Source organism: Impatiens glandulifera, chromosome 3, assembly GCF_907164915.1.
Source record: "Impatiens glandulifera chromosome 3, dImpGla2.1, whole genome shotgun sequence".
Taxonomy (NCBI): domain Eukaryota; kingdom Viridiplantae; phylum Streptophyta; class Magnoliopsida; order Ericales; family Balsaminaceae; genus Impatiens; species Impatiens glandulifera.
In genome coordinates this window covers 64,040,602-64,062,420 of record NC_061864.1, presented here as the reverse complement: position 1 = coordinate 64,062,420, position 21,819 = coordinate 64,040,602, and the positions used below count along the sequence as shown (strand labels likewise).

At 28.9% G+C, this 21,819-nt stretch overlaps 3 protein-coding genes across 8 annotated transcripts; 1 reads left to right on the top strand and 2 right to left on the bottom strand.

The window, feature by feature from the left end:
• The first annotated feature begins 6,811 nt into the window (after window positions 1-6,811).
• Window positions 6,812-7,423, top strand: LOC124929076 (uncharacterized protein At1g76070-like). The gene has a single exon (XM_047469344.1). It carries the CDS (start codon window positions 6,855-6,857, stop codon window positions 7,299-7,301), a length of 447 nt encoding a protein of 148 aa, XP_047325300.1. The 5' UTR covers window positions 6,812-6,854; the 3' UTR covers window positions 7,302-7,423.
• A 2,044-nt stretch (window positions 7,424-9,467) lies between these two features.
• LOC124930621 (ornithine decarboxylase-like) lies at window positions 9,468-10,715 on the bottom strand. The gene has a single exon (XM_047470949.1). The coding sequence runs from the start codon at window positions 10,713-10,715 to the stop codon at window positions 9,468-9,470; it is 1,248 nt and encodes a 415-aa protein (XP_047326905.1).
• A 5,577-nt stretch (window positions 10,716-16,292) lies between these two features.
• LOC124929074 lies at window positions 16,293-20,819 on the bottom strand. 6 transcript variants are annotated; one of them, XR_007098623.1, is made up of 6 exons: window positions 20,537-20,819; window positions 20,299-20,431; window positions 18,931-19,474; window positions 18,392-18,436; window positions 18,046-18,159; window positions 16,302-16,318 (listed from the first exon to the last, which is right to left on the bottom strand). XR_007098623.1 is itself a non-coding variant. In XM_047469340.1 (4 exons), the coding sequence occupies exon 3, from the start codon at window positions 19,401-19,403 to the stop codon at window positions 18,942-18,944; it is 462 nt and encodes a 153-aa protein (XP_047325296.1). In that variant the 5' UTR covers window positions 19,404-19,474; window positions 20,299-20,431; window positions 20,537-20,819; the 3' UTR covers window positions 17,846-18,159; window positions 18,931-18,941. The 6 variants fall into 6 exon arrangements, 2 of the variants coding, with proteins under 2 accessions (XP_047325296.1, XP_047325297.1); XR_007098621.1 differs by lacking the exon at window positions 18,392-18,436 and having other exon boundaries at window positions 16,293-16,311; XR_007098620.1 differs by lacking the exon at window positions 18,392-18,436 and having other exon boundaries at window positions 16,300-16,318.
• Window positions 20,820-21,819: the final 1,000 nt, after the last annotated feature.

Genomic DNA, 21,819 nt, shown 5'->3' with positions numbered 1-21,819 from the left:
GTTGACTACTCTCTGAATGTAATCAAATTCAAGAGCATGGAGAATAACATTCATATTGATGAAAAACCTTACAAAAACAAATCAGATATATTATTTGTGTCCAAATGAGCCTGATCCATATAAGAGTTGTCAGAGCAAAAGGTTCATAACTAGGTTATGCTCCTTTGTATATTGGCAAGGTCCATATATGCATCAAATGGTGAGTGTTTATTTAATGGGAAAATTGGGATTTTCCCTTTTACACATATAGTTCCAGCAAAAAAAAAATCAAATAACAGGATAATAAGTACTTTAGAGGGAAAGTTTTGGATTCAGTCACAAGACAGGTCACAGAAGATTGTTTAATCAATCAGATAACATAAATTACACTTTAGAAGTTTCTATTGTACTCTAATGAGTCTTCTAAATAAGACTAAATGTTTATTTTGTCTTATTGGTGACATAATTACAGGTCTTACCAACTATAAAGGCTAAGTGGTCAAGTTTTGCCTCTAAAGATATCATAATCCAACAAGACACTAGACCCCATATAGGGAATGATGATCCAAATTTTATGGTTGCTGCAATTATTAAATGATTCAATATTCACATTGTATTTCATCCAACAAATACTCCTAGCACTAACATTAATGATTTGGGATGGTTTAGAGCATTGCAATCATTGTAGGTACAAACACCAGCCTACACAATTGATCAGATGCTTATAGCAGTTAAAACATCATTTAATGAACTATCACATACTACCTTCAATAATGTATTTCTAAGTTTACAAGCTTGAATGGTATGTAGAAATTATCAAAACAAAGGGTCATAACTATTACAAGCTCCCACACATCAAAAAACATTCACAACTTAGGGCAGACATATATACTTCCACATGCCCTAGAAGTGGATTTACACTTAGTTAGTAAAGGAATGTATGGAGTATTTGATGAAAATAAATGAGATAGATGGATTGGAAGATCCACACCTATTGATTAGATGGAGAGTGCACTCTAGGGAGGTACATGTCAACTTTTGTGGGTAGGTTAGTTTTTGTAAAGAAATAGTAGTAGCAATGAAGGTAAGTCAACTTTTTTAATATAGGACAATTTCTGTATGTTTATAGGTACAAAATACTCTTAAATAATGGAGTATGTTTTAGTTGTAAACATAACAGTGATATAAATATTTTCATCACATATTTTAGTCATTAACTCACAAATTCAATATGTATAATTCATCTAAAAAATCTCACATATTTCAGTCATAAACTTGTCTAAGACATCACATATTTCACAATAAATAATTTCAATTAGATATCACGTAAGTATATTCTGGTATCAACAAAATGGTAAGGCAATAAATAGCCAAAATTTCCACAGTTGGCATACGTCTCTCCATTGCATCGGTGTCCAATACCATGGTCAAAGAGTTTGATTCAACCACCATCGACGAAGGGGAGTCCGATTTAATGGATATCTAAGCCAAAGTCTCCAATTCAACCATCATCGATGAAATACTTTCCATATCCGACATAAAGCGAGTTGAACCCACAAGGCGTCGAATCCAGCCATGTAGGTAACCAAGACTCCGACGTACTTTTAGGGACCCATGAATCAAGCAAGAAATCTACTAGCTCAATTTTAACATGCGAGCACGAATCGATGTCGCTAATAGTGAGAATAACAGATGAATCGGACTCTCATTCGTTGATGGTATATTTAGAGAAGATGTCGAGCACGAATAATATTTAGAGAAGAGAGACTTTCAATTGAGTAGAGAGAGGAGTCGGGACGAGTGAGTGGGTGTGTTAAGGTTTTTAATTGTCTGTATTAATTGTTTAATTGAGTGATAATTGTTGTAATAAAAGAGAAAAATATAGATAGTTATATAGGGTATATGTTGACTAAATTGACTAATAAAGCAAATGTAAATTTATAGTGGAAAAAAAAAATATAAAACTTATGAAGGAACGTAGGGAGTATCTATATATATATTTTATGTTGTTACGAAATTGATATCGTTTAAAACACAACGACAAAAGCATAACATTTGTATAGAGAAAATTAATAATATATTAAAAAATAATGTGTGCGAAATTTTTTCAATATGACCGTTTATATTTGTGACGCACAGAAATCTCTTCCTTCTCGGAGATCTTTGTAAAAAGCTTTATTTTATAATTTATTTTGTCTCGATTTTTGTGTCAAAAATATTTTATTGAAAAGATTTATAAAAAAATGTATTTCTATATTTTAAAATTATAACAATAATTAATATTTTATCAAATTTAAACCATCTTTTTAAATAAGATTTAAAATAATCAAACAACAATTTGATTAAAAGAAATTTTTATTTTAAATTAATAATTTAAAAGATTATTTATTTGATTAAAAAATAGTCAATTTTATTTTAAAATCAATAAAAATATTTATATAAATGTATAAATATAATTTTATTAAAGATTAGTCTGAATTCGATGTTTGGTGATATTTCAAAAAAAAACTTTCACTTTCTCTATTTTATAAAATTTCGACTATTTATTTGAAAATTTTGTTTTATTATGTTTATTTAACTAATTATTTTTAATGTTCTAGACATTTATGATTTTTTCTTCTATTTAAAATTATAAAATAATATTAAATATTAGTAAATGTTATTATGTTGAAAATTATTGAGGAATGTACATGAAAATATGAGTTTAAGGTGTTATAATTTAAAAATAAATTTAAATATGTCTTTAATAAAATATATTTTTGTATACAAGTATTTTTAAATTATTTTTTATATTTTTTGAAATTTTAAAAATTATTTATGGTTTTTAATTGTTAAAAAGTAATTAGATTTTTTTTTAAATGTTGAGGAGAGTAAAACATATTACTATAGATTATTTATAATTTTTTTAATAAAACGTTGAAGACAGCATTTAATTTAGGGAGAAATATTAGACTTAACTCCAAGTTTATTGGAAAAATATTGATTACCCCAAAATATTTAATTTAGTTTTTGTGAGCTTAAATAATTTAAGCTAGCACACATGACTATTGTAAAGAATGAGAACTCAATATGAATAATTATTCTTACAAAATGATTTTCTTATAAAATATGAAAACTTGAAGGTTCTATAAAATTATATTATCACTTCAACCTGGGAAGGCACCAAAAGTCAACAATGTGATGATGACCATGTTTGGGGGAGATAATGACAGATTTTGAATTATTAATAATAAAATTTGGTCTAACTTTTCTGCTTTATATCATTATCAATCAAATAAACAATACATTATCAATTTATGAATACAATTATTTTAATCTTTAACATCTTTATTATTTGAAATATTCATCAACATCTTAGTAAATAAATTTTCTAGAATATTATCTAAACTTGAAAATTTATATTTTGTAATGAATTATTAAGTCAAATAAATTTGAGAATAATATAAAGTATATATTTTTTAATTTTAAAAGTTAGTATAATTTTATTTTAATTTATTTTTATACTAAGAATCAAATATATAATCTTTTATTATTTTTTAAGAACAATTCTTTCTTCCATTCAACTAAACTAATTAGTAAATAATATTTGATAATAAAAATGTCAAATAAATTATCTATGTTTGTAATACAGACAATAGATAAAATCCAAAATTTATCAAATGACTCACCCTATAGGGAGACTTTAAATAAACAATTTAAATTAATAGATATGATTAAGAGAGGTCGGCAGATAGAGAAATTAAAATTGAATTATACAACTTTTTTACCTTAGTTTAATAATTAATACTTCCTTCCATGTTTAAAACTTTGAATAAAATGTATTTTTGTCCTTAAACTTATATTAATTGTTTGTTATTTATCAAGTATTTTAAATTTCAAATATTAATCCTTCAACTTAAATTATTGGTTCATTATAAATAAAAACATTTTATCGAAAATCGAACTGTGATTTTAAATCTTTTAAATAAAATTATTTTTATTTTTAAGCAAAAACGATAAAATATGAAATTAAAAAAAATGTAATCAATAGATTATTGGGCTCATACTCGAGAAAATGATTAACTCTCTTTGATGAAAGGGAAAAGGCGGGTTATCTTGCTACTCCTGGATCTCCGAATAGCCTCACCGACTTTATCGGATTTCTGGAACGAATATCAAAAAACGTTATAATATTAGTATTATGAATGATATGCATTGAACGACTACTATCATTGAAAATTCGACAATTTATCTCAAAGCAGAAGTCTATTTAAACATAATTGGGATGATAACATAAATATGTAGGTTTGTCATATCAGACACAACAATCTAAACTTTCAGCAATTATCCAAAGACTTGGACATTAATAAATCTGAGTAGTACTCCACAAAAATTCTATATATTAGTCACCACTCGACAATACAAAAATAAAAGAGTTGTCGATTGAACATCTTCATTACATATACGACTAACCATAATACAACATTTTTCATACACATAATATACGTAAGAATTTCACTATATATAACGCTCCAACAAAAAACGTGAGATCTTAGATGAAATCTTTGACTCTCAATATTTTTTATAACAAAAATTATATGGAATCATATTAATAAACAAATTATAACAATGCCTCCCATGAAAGTTATTAATGTATAACGTTTTATTCAAATGGAGACACTTATTTTATTTTAATTTTTTTAAAATAGTAAAACTTTATGGACAAAATATCTCTATTGTTATTATCTGAATTAGACTTCGAATTAGTTATTACTTCTAAAATTCATAATTCCAATAAATTGTGCCTTATTAATTTTTTCACTATTATTACTTTAATTATTCTTATTACTTTAATATGAATAATGAAGTTTTTATTTATTTTTAATAAAATTATAGACGTTCTAATGGGAAATTTGATGAGATGACATTAAAAAATGGATTGTTGGTAAAATGTGTCACGCATACAAAAAAAACGTTGGTGACACTTATAATTCTTTTCAGACGATTTTGCCCATGTCCCGAGACGTCCACAATCGCGAGGCGCAACCGGCATTCGCAAGACAATTTTTTTTTTGAAAAAAAACAAAATTTCGTTTCGCGATTGCCGGGTGCGTCTCGCGAATGTCGGTTGCATCTCGCAACGGGAATATTTTCGTCCAAAAAAAATAAAAGTGTCACCAACACTTTTTTTTTATGCGCTAGCACTTTTTAGAAATACAATAATCTTTAGTGTCATTTGCTCCAATATCCCGTTTTAACTTGTAGGTAAGCACAAGACATTTTCTCAAACTAATCTTATTTAAATTCAGCCTTTTAAATTAATCTTTTTATATATATATGCATATATATTATTTAAAAAATTATTAATATTATAACTATTCTTAAATACATTCTAAATTTAATTATTTATATAATTTATATATATATATATATATTTATATATTTAAATTATTATTTTTATATAACATAATTATTAAAATAATAGAAGGAATTGTATTAAATAATTATATTTAATTATATAAGTTAGGTCTATTATATAAAAATTATAATTAATATATAAGAAAATTTATATAATATAATATTAATATTAATATTATCACAATTTATAATATTGTAATAATATTTTGTGTATATATTATTTTATATTTTAAGAATAATATAATAAATATTCACTTAATTATTTTCATAAATATTTAAATATTACAAATTAATTTAAAACATCTTAATATTTACTATATAATAATTTTATAATTAATAAAAATTATTATAATTATCTTATTTTAAAATTATTAAAGATCTTTACGATGATAAAAAATAAATGAAATTGGTTTGAGAAAGAATAAAGAAAATATTTAAGTTTGAGAAATTAAGTTCCAAACAATGTTAGTTGAGAAAATGTTAACGATAAAAATAATGCAATTTGCTTGATTTGTACACTAAAATAATTTTTGACGTTGTTTTGAGAGAATTTTAAATTGTCAATTTTGATTTATTAGTCGGTTCAATTTAATTTGTTAGAGAATCAATTTGTTCGATTTTATCGTTTTACTTCTAATATATCTTTTTTCAATAAAATTACTTAAAACAGTTTTAAGAACAATTTAGCTTAATTTTTTCAAGGAAAACATCTTATATTACTATTATTAATTTTTTTAATTTATGAAACTAGGACACTTAAATTCATTCCTCCACATCAATTTAAAACTTATTTATTCTTTTTCTTATTATTTTTAGACATGAACTATAGTTTAATGTGAAAACTTATTATTAAAAGAGATATTATAACTAAAATTATACATACATATTTTAAATTTTATTTGTTCTTCCATTCTTGTCCTCGCTCTTGTTTTGGAAAGATGGGTAGCAACAAATCCCAGATATTCAATATCATGGCTCTTCAAGATCTATCTTACTCAGCTAAAGAATCGATTGACCGACTTATTATCAATAGACCTACGAGATTCAACCGTTAATTTGGTAAGTTCTTACTAGAGTTTGTCTCAATTTAATCATACATTATTTCTCATTCATCCAATCACTCAATTCATCCACTAATACAAGTATATGAAGAAAATTTAAAAAAACCCAAATCCTAATAAGCCTTAATCAATGTATCCTCAAGTAACTAATGCAAGTATATGATGAAAATTTTGAATTTATAGTATAGGGTTAAGAATGAACTATTAATCAAAGTTGATGACAAAAATAAGGTTTATAAGTTAAAACAAATCTTTCTTGTCCAAGTCAACAATTCCTATGTTCCTTTTGTTGTTTATTCTTGTTATCATTCTTGGAACCTTATTACCAATTTAGTATTTATTAATCTCTTTTCCTTATCATCTATCTTAGTATATTCAAACAGAGAAAGAGAATTGAAAAACAGAGAAATAGCTTCAATGGAGAAACCGACTAAACCCAAGAACAGGCTTTTCAATTTCCTATCATCAGCAATATCTTTCCATAATCTTCACTTTAGCCCAACCCAACCGGAAAATCATACAAACACAAGAAAAGGGTTCAAGATATCTATAGTTCCACCGGAAGCTCGCCGGAGAAACAATCTATCATCCAAGAACTCCGGCGACAATCAATCACAAGAACCCACTTCGCCGAAAATTTCTTGTATGGGTGAAATCAAGAACAAGAAAGAGAAGAAGACAAAGAAGAACAAGAACAAATCTGGGAAAGGGGTTTCCAAACCGCAAGTTAGGAGATCGAAATCTGACGTGTCGGGTGGTAATTTGCCGGAAAAGGTGCCGGCGTTAGGACAGATCCGACGGTTTGTGAGTGGACGGGAGAAATTGCAGGGTTTTGATTGGACGGCTCAGGTTGCGCCGGAATAAGGTTCAATTGTTTACTCCGATGAAGAATTTGTTGTGGTTTATGTTCTTAAATTGTGATTTTGATTATAAAAGTTATGAGAAGATAAGAATTTTCAACAGCTGCTGGACTTTTTGTTCTAAATTGTCAGTTCTTGTGTTTCTTAGACATTCTTTACATGTCATTTAATTATTAGAGTTTGTAAAAATAAATATATGGATCACATTCATGCTTCATCATTTCAATAATGGAAAATTATTTTGTTTTTATTTGGTATTAAAATTGCATAAAAATATTATCGTTGAATTAAATTTTGTTCGTTCATATCACTATAGTTGAGTTTAATGTTCATCTATATCAATGGTTAATAAAAACATTCAAATTCATTAAATTTTCTATTAAATGCTGCTACATATCATTTTTTTTTTTAAATTAATATATTATATTTTTATTTTTATTCATAATTTTAAATAATAAAACTTTTACATTTTTAAAAGCATTAACCTAACCGATCTAAATATTTTAAGAGGTATTAACAATAATTTATATATAGTATATATTAATTTAAAATTATTGTTAATGTCTCTCAGAATATCTCAGAATATGTATAGATGGTTTGATTAATGTTTTTAAAAAAATGTAAAAGTTTTGATATTTAAAATATTAAATAAAAACAAATATATAATATATATTAATTTTAAAATAAAATGACATATAAATCACAAGTGTCATCATTTAAAGAATAATTTAACGGATTTTAATGTTTTTGTTAATGATATTTTTTAGGGGAATTAAAGGAGAACTAACATGACACCCCACAACTATGGTTCCCCGCTTAAACTTAAAACGCTTCCAAATAGAATCAAACTCGTGACATTTTGATCTTTTAAGCTGACTCTTATCACTGAACTACTTTGGTGGGTACAGATAAACATTAAACTAATTAGGGATATAGATGAAATTAAACTCAATTATAGTGATATACACGAACAAAAATTAATTCAGTAATATACGTAACATTCTTCTCGAAATTTTAATGTAAAATGTATTAAAATTTAAAGAAATATTTTTTTTAAATATAAAAAAATATTAATAATAATAATAAAATTGAATGCATTCATCTTTTTTTAGATATTCACACATTGATATATTTTGTGTAGGATGATTTTTTTGTTTTTATTCTAAATTAAATATTATAAAATCGATTTTCACTACAAACATATTAACTTAAAGTTAAGTTCATGACCATGGTTAATATTTTTTTAAATAAAAAAAAAAACACATCTCCAATTTTCATTTATATTGCCACCTTATAATTTTAAACTTAAAAAGATTTTTTTTTTTTTAACTTACTTCTCTTTGTCTTTGAACCAAATGTTCATTGAAAGTGCCACTTCATAATTTTATACTTAAAAGATCCAAAATATTCTTGACTTATTTTTTTCTTTAAAAGATGAGAAAAAGTGATTAAACCCTAACTACTAATGTCCGAAATAAGTTCTATTACCAACTTTTTTTTAAGAAATCATCGATTTAGTTTTAAATTGACTTAATTAGTCATTTTCTTGTATCTAAGATCTTCAAATTATTTTGATAAACTATCACATTTATTAACCATAACAATAATGTTCAGACCTTATAAGAGAAATCAAGCAATAATACTTGTCCCAACTCAAATGAGTAGTATTTTAGAATAGTATTTCTCGAGAAGAGTTGTTCCTTGTTTGAGGGAATTTATGTCGGTTCATTCTTGGCTTGAAATATTCTTTACACATACTCAATGAGCTGGTAGTCCCGAGCCATCGTTTGATGAGCATCACATGTCGGGCCAAAGATCGCCGATGGATGTAATTGTCGTTTTCAACTCTAGGTCGTGGTCATATTCCAAATCTAATGGTTGCATGTGTAAGACCATCTTCACTATACAAGCCTATTAATTTTCACTATAAGAAGCATTTCCCACAAACTTACAAAAACAAGCCGAAAATTTTGATGAACAAATTATACAAGTTCATTAGCAAATTAATCAAGGCAAACAAAATAACATTAAAGATGATCTGAAAGATAAAAACAAAAAGCAAAAGGTACAAAAATAGCCTTTTTGATCTTGTTATAAACTACCATTCTTTAGATGAAACTTTGCCTCATCCACTAACCAAACCAATTTGATAGAAATGTTATAATTAACCTTAGCAATGCTCGGAATGAACCAAATGAGTTGAAATACCAACACCTTTGAACCCATTGAAATTCGCACCACAAGCAGATGAATATGCACCAAGTTTCGTGAACACCAACCAATCCCCGACTTCCATCTCCGTGAGCTGGTAGTCTCGAGCCACCGTGTCAAGAGCATCGCATGTCGGGCCAAAGACCGTCGATGGATAAGTCATTGTCGTTTTCATCTCTAGGTCGTGGTCATTTTCCAAATCCAACGGTTGCATGGTAACAACTGCATGATCGTTCAATATGCAATTCAACGACCCATAAATACCGTCGTTAATATAATACTCTCTCAACTCTCCCCTAATGCGCTTTCCAATGACATTCGCGACTAGCGTGAATGGCCACTCGGCAAAGAACCGACCTGGCTCTGCAATGATTTCCAGGTCGGTTTCATCTTGGAAATAGGCTTGGATCGCGAATTTCACCGCTTCAGCCGCGTCCTCGAACTGCGGCCCGGCGGTGAAACCGCCCCCAACGTTGAGGACTCTCATCTTTGGCAACCCTAGCCTGGCAGCGGTCTTGAAGACCTCTGCGGCCGCTGCCAAAGCAGAGTGGTACGCCCTCCAGTCGGTGGCCCCACTCCCCACGTGAAACGAGACGCCCACAACAGCAACGCCCGCATCTTGAGCCGCTCGTAAAAGCGGCTCGACTTCGTGAGGAAGGGCGCCGTATTTCGCGCCCAATGGGCACCTGGCTGATTCAAAGTCAGGTGCTTTAATCCTGATTATAAGCTCGCACTCCGGGTGACACCTTTTGATCTTTTCCACCTCGAATACCGAATCAAAAGTAGTCCTTTTGACTCCCACTTTCGCCGCGAAGCGAATGTGGGACTCGGGTTTGCATGGGTTCGCAAATATGATTTGTTCGGGTGAAACTCCATGCGACAAGACTTGTTCGATCTCCGCCTTGCTAGCGCAGTCGAAGTTGGCCCCGAGGCTCGCTAGGTAGGCGACGAACGAAGGGTCGGGATTGCATTTGACAGCGTAAAAAGGTTGGATGGTTGGAAGGTTATGGGTCCATTTATCCATAAGGTTCTTGACCACACCCAAATCCAAAACGAAAAATGGCTCCTTTAGGTCTTGAGCCTCAGGGTCAGAAGCTATAATGGACCTCATGAAATCATGAATCCCATCTTTAGGAATCTTTGTAACCCTCTTTCCATTTACGGACTCTGAATCCTTCAAACCCATCTCGTTCGTCATCCCAACCATTGCCGATTGTTTGATGGCAATGGTCAAGCAAGAACGAGAGAGGAATTGAAAGAGAATATTGTATATTTTGTGTTGTCGAGGGTTCAATCCATTGTTGGAAAGATTAACATATATATATATATGGAAGAGATGGACGAGGTCTTCTCCGTTGACACAAATAGTAAACAAGACATTTGTATATTAATCCCACTATATTTGGATATTCCTAAATTCTTATCAATGTGGATATATAGGAGTTAGAAGATATTGATATTGACTTTTTTTTTTTATAAATAGTATTTAAAATTACATATTATAATGGAAGAATAGAAATTAAAAAGTATGATGAGTTTCACAAAGATATTCATTAAGGACGAAGAATTGTTTATAAATGGATTTTTATATATGAATTAAAGTTAGTGTGTAATTATGAAAATAAAAGAAAATTTATGTATAAAACGAGGGATAAATGTTTTTTTTTTATGAGAATTTTATATAAACAAATCATTGTGAAATAAATTAAAAATTAGGGAACCTGTCACATTCCTACTGTAAGCAAAAGCTCACCCGACCCCTCAAACATAGATCTGTCCCTACGGATTTTATCGAAAAAATCTTAAAAACGTCTTAATAATAGCGCTGTAGATTATACTCACGAGTCGAATGCAATCATTGAAAATATATAAATTTATTTTCAACCAAATATTTTACCATCTAAACTAATCTCAATTCAAACTCACCAACAACAACAGCTAAAAAGACAGGCATGCATGAAAAAAAAAAGTGTAACCCTAAATATTAAGATAATTATATTAACTAGAAGTTTAAATATATAATAACTATTATAGAAATATATATGAAATTAAGTATTTAAAAGAAAAAGTTAGAAGAATTGTAGAAAGGGATAAAGAATTAGATTGATAAAAAAAAAATTAATGATTTTAAAAGAGATATTAATATAGACATGAGTTAGTAATTAGGGGAGTAGAAACTTATAATATATAATTAGATATTAATGGATAATATAATAAACTTGTAATTGTTAATATTAAAATATAAATTGGGGTCAAGTGGCCCTATGCAATAGTATAGGGTCAGCATGTGGCATGAATCTCAATCATGTTTTGAACCGAACTTCAAATATTTGTCCACCCTAAATAATGGGGTCATCGAACCATAATATATGAAAATTATAACAAATAGCATAATACCTAGATATTGTCACCACTTATGCTCTATAATGATCAATACCCTAACATAAGAAAAACTTTATTTGATGTTCAACATTCTACTATATCTAATTCGACATCAAAATAGTTACTTGAATAATCAAACATATCCTTAAATTCTTCCATATGAAAACAAGATTAGGTCAAAAATAATTCTTTACAAAAGGCAAACATTTGACATATTAACTTCTCCTAATTATAAACAAGTAATTTTTTCTTATCATATCTCTTTTAACACAAAGTCAATGCCATGTCATTACTCTCAAAACCAATCTGTCATGTCATCCTCAATGAGGTCAAACACCCAAAACAAGATCTTTGTGGGCAGCAACTAATTAAGAAACCATAGATAACAGTCTTGTGTTGGTTTTAGATTATTTGAAAATATTCTCAATTATTCGTTATTATTTTATCAACCATATTATTTAAATTATTAACGACCTTACAAAATTTAATTCCATAAACTACTTCATCACTACATTTCTCATTGAAATCTATGCACACTTATAAATAATTACATTTCATCAAATCTCCTTGTCTTTCTTAGATATCACTTTTCAGTTATTCTTAATCAAAAATTTATTTTTTAAATAGAAAAAATCATACTTACCACTACAACAAATTAGACATCCGCCGACGCTTTAAAAAGACTTCTGTCGACGTTTAAAAGCGTCGCCATAGATATCAACGAACGACACTTAATCTTGCGTCGCCGAAAGCAGGGTCGTTGTAGGTGTCAGCGACGCTTAAATAAACGTTGGTAAAATTAAAATAAACGTCGCCAGAACTATATATTTTTGAATTAATTTTTATCCCATTATTTCTTCGGATTTTTTGTTTTTTTCTTTGGGTTTATATTTTTTCTCCAGTTTTCTTTTCTATTTTTCAAGCAATTATATTTTCATTTTGTTTACAGTTATTATTTATATATTTTAATAATTATTTTCAAATTTAAACAAAAATTCTAAATACATAAGAAATACTAAATGAGATACAAATTTTTTAATCAAAACTATGAAAACCATTCAAATACATCCTTAAGTGTTGTGTCTATTCATTGCATATACACAATCTATAGTTAAAATATTAAAAGCATTAATACTTATATTATACTACAAATTAGAAACAACATAATAAAGAACAATTAAATAAAAACAAAATATTTCACCTGCAATAAAATATAACTCATCAAAACCACCATTATTATACCTATTTATAATAAACTAATTTAATCATTAAATTGATACCAAATATATATATATTTTATCATAATAATTTATTTGAATTCACACAATTGACTAATAAAAAATTATGCACATAACTTTTAAAATAAGACAAAATGTTCTATTAAAGTCTTAAAAGTCAATTACTTTATTTTAGAATAAGAAAGAATAAAAAAGTTAAAACAAAAGTATAATTTATAAGGAATAAATTAATATATATTTTTGAACATGGTCACGATACACTTCTATTCATATTAACAACTTAAAAAGACCCTTTTGTTTTGTCACAATCTTCATCTCTTATACTCTATCTTTACATTATTTATTTATTGAGTATTTTGTTAGTCTGCTTCCTCATTATTTAATAACCCTTAATAATTTTCTTATTTGTAAAATGTACCCTACATTTATATTTCTTTAATAAGAAAAGAAAACAAATATTAAAAACTATGTAGATGAGAGATATGTATCACATACATTTGAATCCATTGTTTGATGTATGATAAGAAATCTGCAATAAAATGAATAAAATTAGTACTTAAATTAAATATTTAAGAGGAGCATCAATACTACATATTTGTTTTAAGATTGCTCAAATGAAAATGACTGAACTGAAACCTAAGTCATGAGAAAAAACTCACATTGATCCTAAATTAGGAATAACTTAACGAACACTTGACAATTATGTGTGTAAAGGATCTCATTAGATTTATTTCTAGTAACTGAATATAAATAGACAATGAAAACAATAGCATATAATCAAAATGTGGCTAGCCTATAAATTAATAATAACAAATGAAAAGATAATTCAAGTCAAATAGGAAGAAAAACTTATCTTATATTTTTCAAATCATATTTGTAAGGCTAGTGTGGATTACACGAAATAAACCTGTGAATGTAAGTGAATAGCTATGTTATTAATAAAATTTGTGTTACAAATTCAAGGAGCATTTAATATAAAATTATTAATCTTGATATCAGATCAGTTCATGATACCAAGACAATATTGTATTTCATTCCTATTCTCATGCCTATTGATATAGTTGCTAACATGTTAATTTATGAAACCACAAAACAAAATTTTAATTTAATAGACATTATAATTTTTAACGTACTTACTCGAAATCATTCTTTAGATCTTACTGAGATTCAATAGTTCAACAAAAATCAAGCTACTACAAGCTAAAATCATGCATTAAATATGATTAATTAGAAGAATAACTCCTCATTCTTTTTGTTCTAATAATTGTTTGCCTCTTCCAACCTAAATAAATATTCCTAAAATAAAATTGTATTATTAAATCTAAATTGAAATTGATTGACTCAAATTATCTAAAAGCATGTAAATATATATAAAACAACATGTTTATGCATAAAAGAAAGTTAATCAATTTCAATTTAATCTATATTTATTGATGAACTGTTTTATTTATTGAAATTTCAATTTAATGTTCATGTTTTATATAAATAATAAAAATTACCTGAAAAATTATTGATGCAACAAAAAGCAATTGTTCTTATTTTCAATCCATAACCCTCGAGGACACGTATCTGTCATGCCTTTTGTCATGGTTAGTAAAATTTTGTTTGCTGGTCAAATCTAGAAAAAATCTAGAAAATGTATTAAAAATATTTATCATATCAGTGTCAATGTAGCATCAATAACATAAAAAGTTAATACTTACACTACACTGGCAGCATATGGTATGGACAAAAGATAATTTCATAATAGGCATCATTAATTATTATTACTAGCTGAAAGAAAGTAAAGCCAAGCACATTGTGAGTAATTGTTGAATAAGGTAAATAGAGAATACACATGTTGGTTTGTACACAGAATTAGAAGATAATCCAATTTGCATACCATTGTTTATCAACATCTGCAAAGGCTGTAAAACATATCAAATACTTTTTCTATATATTATTATTAACAAACAACAAACAAATCATAATCCAAAAAACATGGCTTATTTACAGCAAATGCAATAACAATTATTTTCCTAACTTCAAGATCATTTATGCCGGCATGAATATTGATAGAGTTGGTGCAAAATATTGACAATAACTACACATATAGCTTGTATATCCACCAGAATACAAAGAACAAGTCAATGAGGCCCCAGAAATTTATTTTTTTCAATTGTAGAGTGATGCTTTTTCCTTCCCCTCTTTTTCATTTTCTTTTCAAAATATTAATAATAAAAAATTTAACATTTAAATCAAAAGAAAAAAACAGACAGAACATAGATGTAAATAAACCAATGTCAGCAGCTAATAGTAAATTAAAAGAGAATAAACTACCAACCTAGATTAAGAATCTCAAACACCCAATATAGGAAATAAAGCACAAGGGTGAAACAAATTGAGATCAGACTTCACTCCCTATTTCTCTTTAAATGGTGTAAAACCAAACACCTCACTTGAAGATCTCAAGGCTGTTTGACGAGGTAAAGGAAACAAATTCTCCTTTAAATATAAGTCCCATAACTTTCCAATCCAAGAACAAATTATCTCATAATTAAAAGGGTCAGTCATCCTAAAATTTGGATTCATTTCTTGTCGTAAATATTCACTTGGGGGATTCACTACTACTAAAAAGGGATAAAGCCTAAAGGACAAAGGCCTCTTATTCCTTGTACAAAAATCAAAAGAGTTAAAGAAACAAGTATCAACATTTCTAGTTGATATACACAAACTGTTTAATGAATAAACAATTGCATAGCCACATCTCATCACATTTAACTTCCACCAAATTTTGTTTCATTTATAAGGGCATCCGATAAATTCTTAAAAAAGGAGAAGAACAGCTCATGATTCAGAAGAAGGTAAGAAAAAAGAAATATCGCATAATCCTTTACGGTTAGGTTCCTGACCATCCATGAGTTGAATATGAATGGAAACTCTCTTGACAAGACCTGTGTAGTTGTTCTCCCATAAATAGTGCATATATGCAATAAAGGTTGACTTAGAGCAAGAATAAATGAGACGTGAGATTATGAAGATGATAAAAAAAATGCATTTGACAGACCAAATAAATACTTGAAGGTAATGGAAAGACTCGGAGAGTGATCAACACGGTCAGCCATCAGCAACACTTTACACTAAATTCCTACCAATTTCAACTAAATTTAGTTAGAAACCGCTTTCAACTCCCTGTCTCATCACCTGGATGCTTCAAAAACAAATAACGGTGAAACATGCATTAGGTTGAGTGTATGGCATGTGATTTTATAAAAATATCTAAACTAGCTGAACATAGTAAGTACAAACACGAAATCTCATTGATTGAAACATTTTATCAAACATGTGGATGGAACAACATACAAACATGTGAATGGAACAACAGAAAGTAACAATTAATCAAACTGACAGTCGTCCAAATTGAAAGAAACATAAACCAATCTCGACTTAAAACTAAAACGTTAAAACTAGAGGTAAACCCCTTGTGCCTCCCTTCAAATCGATCTCCAACTAGTAGCGGAGAAGATGACTAGTAGCATACGATTCGATCCCTAACAGCAACAATGAAGATGACTCGATCTCAAATCGGGAGTAGACTTCGATCTCTCCATTGCCGCCCACCGCCAAATTAGGATTCAGCTATTTCGGTCGATTTTTCCCAACGATACTTTTACAAATTTACGATAAATATTTCGACAATGTTTATAACGTATAATTTCACTGGAAATTTTCCATTGTATTTACTACAGAATTTACGACAATATTTTTGACAAATTATTTCATTAGAAATATTCCGTAAGAATATCAGAAAATTTGTAATGTTGCCGTAAGAATATCCGTCGAAAGGTTTTGATGTTTTTTACCACATGATTTACAACACTACATATTATTTAATTGAAACTATTACATAGGAATATTCGTCAGAATGTTTCTCATATTTTCATAGGAATATCGGTCAAAATGTTTATCATGTTTTCATAGAAATATTCGTCGAAAAATTCTTGTTTTCTATAGAAATATTCATCACAAATTAATATATTTATTTTAAATTTTATTTCTCATAATTATTTTTTATAATACATAACATATATTTGAAAACTTTAATAATAATACTTAAAATAAATAAATATTTATTTTTAAAAGTATTAAGTCAAATATAATATTCACTTAAAAACAAAATACCAAATGTAACACTCGATAATTACTAACATAAAAAAAACATTAACAAAATGTATCACCAGTAGTTTCTAACCATTTTTCAAAAACTAAAAGTTAGTCTATACTCTCATTTTAGTTCACAATTCTTTATTCAGTTGTTTTATCGAGGGTTCGTCCATATCCTTGCACACATAACTGCATTAGAGGTACTTGTATGTGATGTACTAACAATGAATAACAAAACTATACGTGCCTACATATAAAAAAATGAATAAAAATGTAATAAAATACAATCAAGACTACTAAAATAGATATAATATGTAATGTCATTCATATCAAACTAATTAATTATTTTCTTCCTATTCACAAAATACACAAAGAACTATCACATTAAAAAATGGTATTGGTAAAAGGTAATCACATAATGAATTATAACTATTTCATCCATACATTTGTTTTCAACAGGATTGTTCCACTAAAATGATAATTTGTTGACTCATTTTTCCATATATGTGAAAGAATTCACTTTAAATTTGACCCAAGTCTCATAATTTCACAACAATGGTTATATATATAATAAGAACATGTTACTATAGCAAATGAAATATAAATTATGAATATTTTTCACTAAATAAACAAATTATTGATTCCTAAAAAAAGATAAAGATTTCACAACCCCAAGACTGAATCTTCTTCTTGACAATACTACTACCAGTTAGCATGAATCATCATTAACAAAATAAAAATAAAAATACATAATTAAACTACCAATTCATGTACCTCACTTAAATTGGATTAGTAGTAAGGAGTTCACTAGCAAACAAGTAGATTCGTCTTTTTAAGTACCCCTTCCATTTCCATCTTCCAAGAATGAACAACAAGAGGGATAATTCCCTGCACCACCAATAACAAAAGAGACGATAATGTCAAAAGACCAGACTATCATCACTCGTTAACAGTTGTAAACATGTCAAAAGACCAGACTATCAACACTCGTTAACTTGAGAGAGATGCAAGTCGCTGCTAATATGATTTCTTCCTTGCAATTACATTCTAATTGAAAAGTGATTTTATTACATTTATATTGCTAGAGATCACAAACAAAAATAATTAGGAAGTTTCTTACTTGTGTTAATTGTGAGTTCCTACACTAATTTTCTCTTAAGCCGTTCTGATAAAAAAAAACACAAAAGTTATAACATGTATCTTTGCATTAAAAATAATTTGTAAAATTGAAATTGTACATCATCATTATTTTGACTTTCATAAAATGCCATTAACTTGTTAATAATAACAATTTCTAGTTTATAAAATAGAGGTTTATATATAGTTAATGTAAACGATTAAGTAAAAAGACTAATCTACACTCAAAGACTAATAACAATAATAAATGCGAACACCCTAACCCCTCGCGAAACTCAGGATAAGCAAAGTGTTCCTTCATAAACATATCAACGATACAATGTTGAAATATAAATTAAACATTTTAAATGGTCGTGAAGGCTCAAATCTACAACCATTTGGAAGCTATGCAAGCCTTTCAAAACTATAAATTACTATTGCTAACAAACTTAAGATGAAACATGCATTAATGAGGTTTATAAAGGTAGGATAAACAAAAAAAATACTTATCTAATAATTTCTCAAGATCAAAACAGAGATTACCGTGAGACTCATCAATGATCTTTATCTCGTCTTTCCTTCTCAATCTGTATCTGTTGTTTCTCAATGAGCTTTTCTATCGCCGATTGAACAGCATCATGCCCGCCAATCAACAACCGAGTTATAACCTCAGGATCCTTCTCAAAACGAGCCCCCTCAAACTCCTTCCTTGCATTTTCTCTCAAAACATCACGCCAAAGCACACCTCTCGAATCTGGCCACGTGAAGAACCGAGTGGCCCTAATTATATCGCGATAAAGATTAAATGCCTCACGTCGAGTTCCCGTTAGCCTTTGCCGAATCAACAACTCATTCTCATCCCCGTCATCGTCATAGGTTTCCTTTTTCACTACATGCCTGTCAAGTAGCTCTTCTAAGGTATCGGGGCCATTGTGTAAGAACTTAAGGGAATACCTAGATTCTATGAGGCTTTGGCATTTCAAACCCATGGTAGCTAGCCTGAACCTTATGATCATTTCAATAAGCTGGATGTTTACTCGAATACAAAGGCTCCTATTACTTGGCTAATAAGTTATAAGCTTTGTGCCTGCAAATATCATTAAGATAAATTCTTAAGGTATAAAATGAAATAGAAAAGTTGATTTATCCAACAATTGGTATAGCTCTAAACTTGTGCAACCCTAATTCTGTTTCTTTTAAAACATTGTGCTAAACAGACAATAGTTAGAAATTAATAATACAATCATTCAATGTTTCGCTTAGTTCTGCCATTTATGTATGGGATTTAAACTGTTTTAATAAAAGAGACTTACTTTTCAGTGATACACAGTGAACGCGAAAATCGCATTGACCGTATGGAAAACGAAACAAGTCAGGACAGAAAAGGAACAAAGAGCTTCCTAAAAGAAAACTCATTTTTAGGAAACTAAAATACTGGATGTTATGCCCCAGCTTAATGGAAACCAACTGTAGTAGTGGTTGGTTATCCCTTCTTTATTTTTATTTTTATAAAAGTGAATGGAATTCCATTCAATTCAAAACACAAAAATTGAGGTTTCAAATCTCCACTCAAAATACTTTAAGATCCCACATGATATAAGAGCGGTGTCAGTAGTGTTCTTGAGCAAAACCTCGCATCTCCCAATGGCCAGAGTTGCCATTGATGGAAGGTTTCATTAGTTGAATAAATTTCTTCTCTTATCATTGCTACTAAACCAATCAAAACACAACCACATTACTCTTCCTTGCTAACCTTACAATTTAAGTCTGAACCAGTAATAAGAAAATAAAATGATCAACCTAATAGCAGAATAACAGAGCAACGAAATTGAGTAACATAGCAGAATACTTAAATGAACAATCTAATAGCAGAATAACAGAGCAACGAAATTGAGTAAGAAATTGGAAAACCTGAAGTATGAAGTGCGGGAGAGGATGAAGCGGTGGAGACGGTAAGTGGAATCCATAGCGTGGACGAGGATGTCATAGAAGGCGCCATTGTTGAACATTTGTTATGAATCGTCTGGAAACCCTAAATCTGAATCTAAACCATCTCAAAATTTAGGGTATTACAGTAGAGCTTTAAACTAAATCTAAACAAACCATTGTTGAACAAAAACTCTTACGCAAATCGATTAAAACAAATTACCGGATTTCTTGCGGCTGCAATTCTCGCTACGGCGCTACTACATTAGGATGTCCGGATTGTCTTGCTCCGGTTGGTTTGAATTCGGATTGAAACGAAACAGAGAAATTAGGTCTCAAATCCGGTCATCTCTCTCTGCTTGCGGAAGGAGGCGTCTCAATCAGCCATGAATCTTCACTGTTTCTTCAACGGACAGCGTTTGGGCAAGGATTGAACAGCGTTTCTTCGTCGTCTTCACTCTTTTCTTCTTCTTTCGTTCGGGATTTTTTTGTTTTGTTTTGTTTTGTTTCTTTTGAACTATGGGCTGAGAATTAAACAACTATGGGGGTTGTTTGATTGCAGAGTCATTGGGCTGGATATCAAATAGGGTCCAACTCATGAAAAATAAATAAATAAATTAAGAGTGATATTAATGTGATATTATATTAGATATTAATAGATATATTATATTAGATATATTAGATCAATTTTAAAGTAATATCAGATATATTAGATCTAAGTGTGGTGATTGATTGATTACATGGCGATAGGTTGCTTATCCAATCGCTACTTATAAAATCCCAGCGATTGGTTTCATTTACAATCGCAGTTAAACTTCAAAAAGTCTAGCAGCAATTGGTTTTATAACCCATCGTTTTTCATTCTATCTAGTAGCGATTGGTTGAAGGACTAATCGCCATTATAAGGGTAGTTGCGATTGGATTTAATTCTAATCGCTGTTATGAACAGTAGTAACGATTATTCTAAACCCAATCGCCATGTTTGCTAGCTATTTCCCCCTTTTTTTTTTTTTTTACTAGTACTCATTTATTCGTTATTATTTTATCAACCAAATTATTTAAATTATTAACAAACAAAAAAATATTTAAATTTTATATTAATAATCCACTTTCTTAGAATCCTAAACTAACAATAGTTATTTGGCCTACTAAAAATTGAACCAATCTTATGCTTTAATCGGTAGATCTACTTTATGGGCTACTTGGGTTATAGTCCGAGTCATCTAAAATATTTTGTATATATATAACTAAGTGAATTAGTGGATTTTGTTTGTTTGTTTAATATTACTATCAGGTAAATTTTATAATTATTTTTTAACCCGGGTAGATATGAAATCAAATTTCTGTTCTTGCATACAACCTTACAAAATTTAATTTCATAAACTACTTCGTTTGGTGGTATATCCTTACAACTAGTTGTAGTTTTAATCTCATCCCGGCTCCGGTCAAATGGATTTAGGAAAGCTTCCACGTGACATCATCAAGTTAGTCTTCTGCTTTCACTGT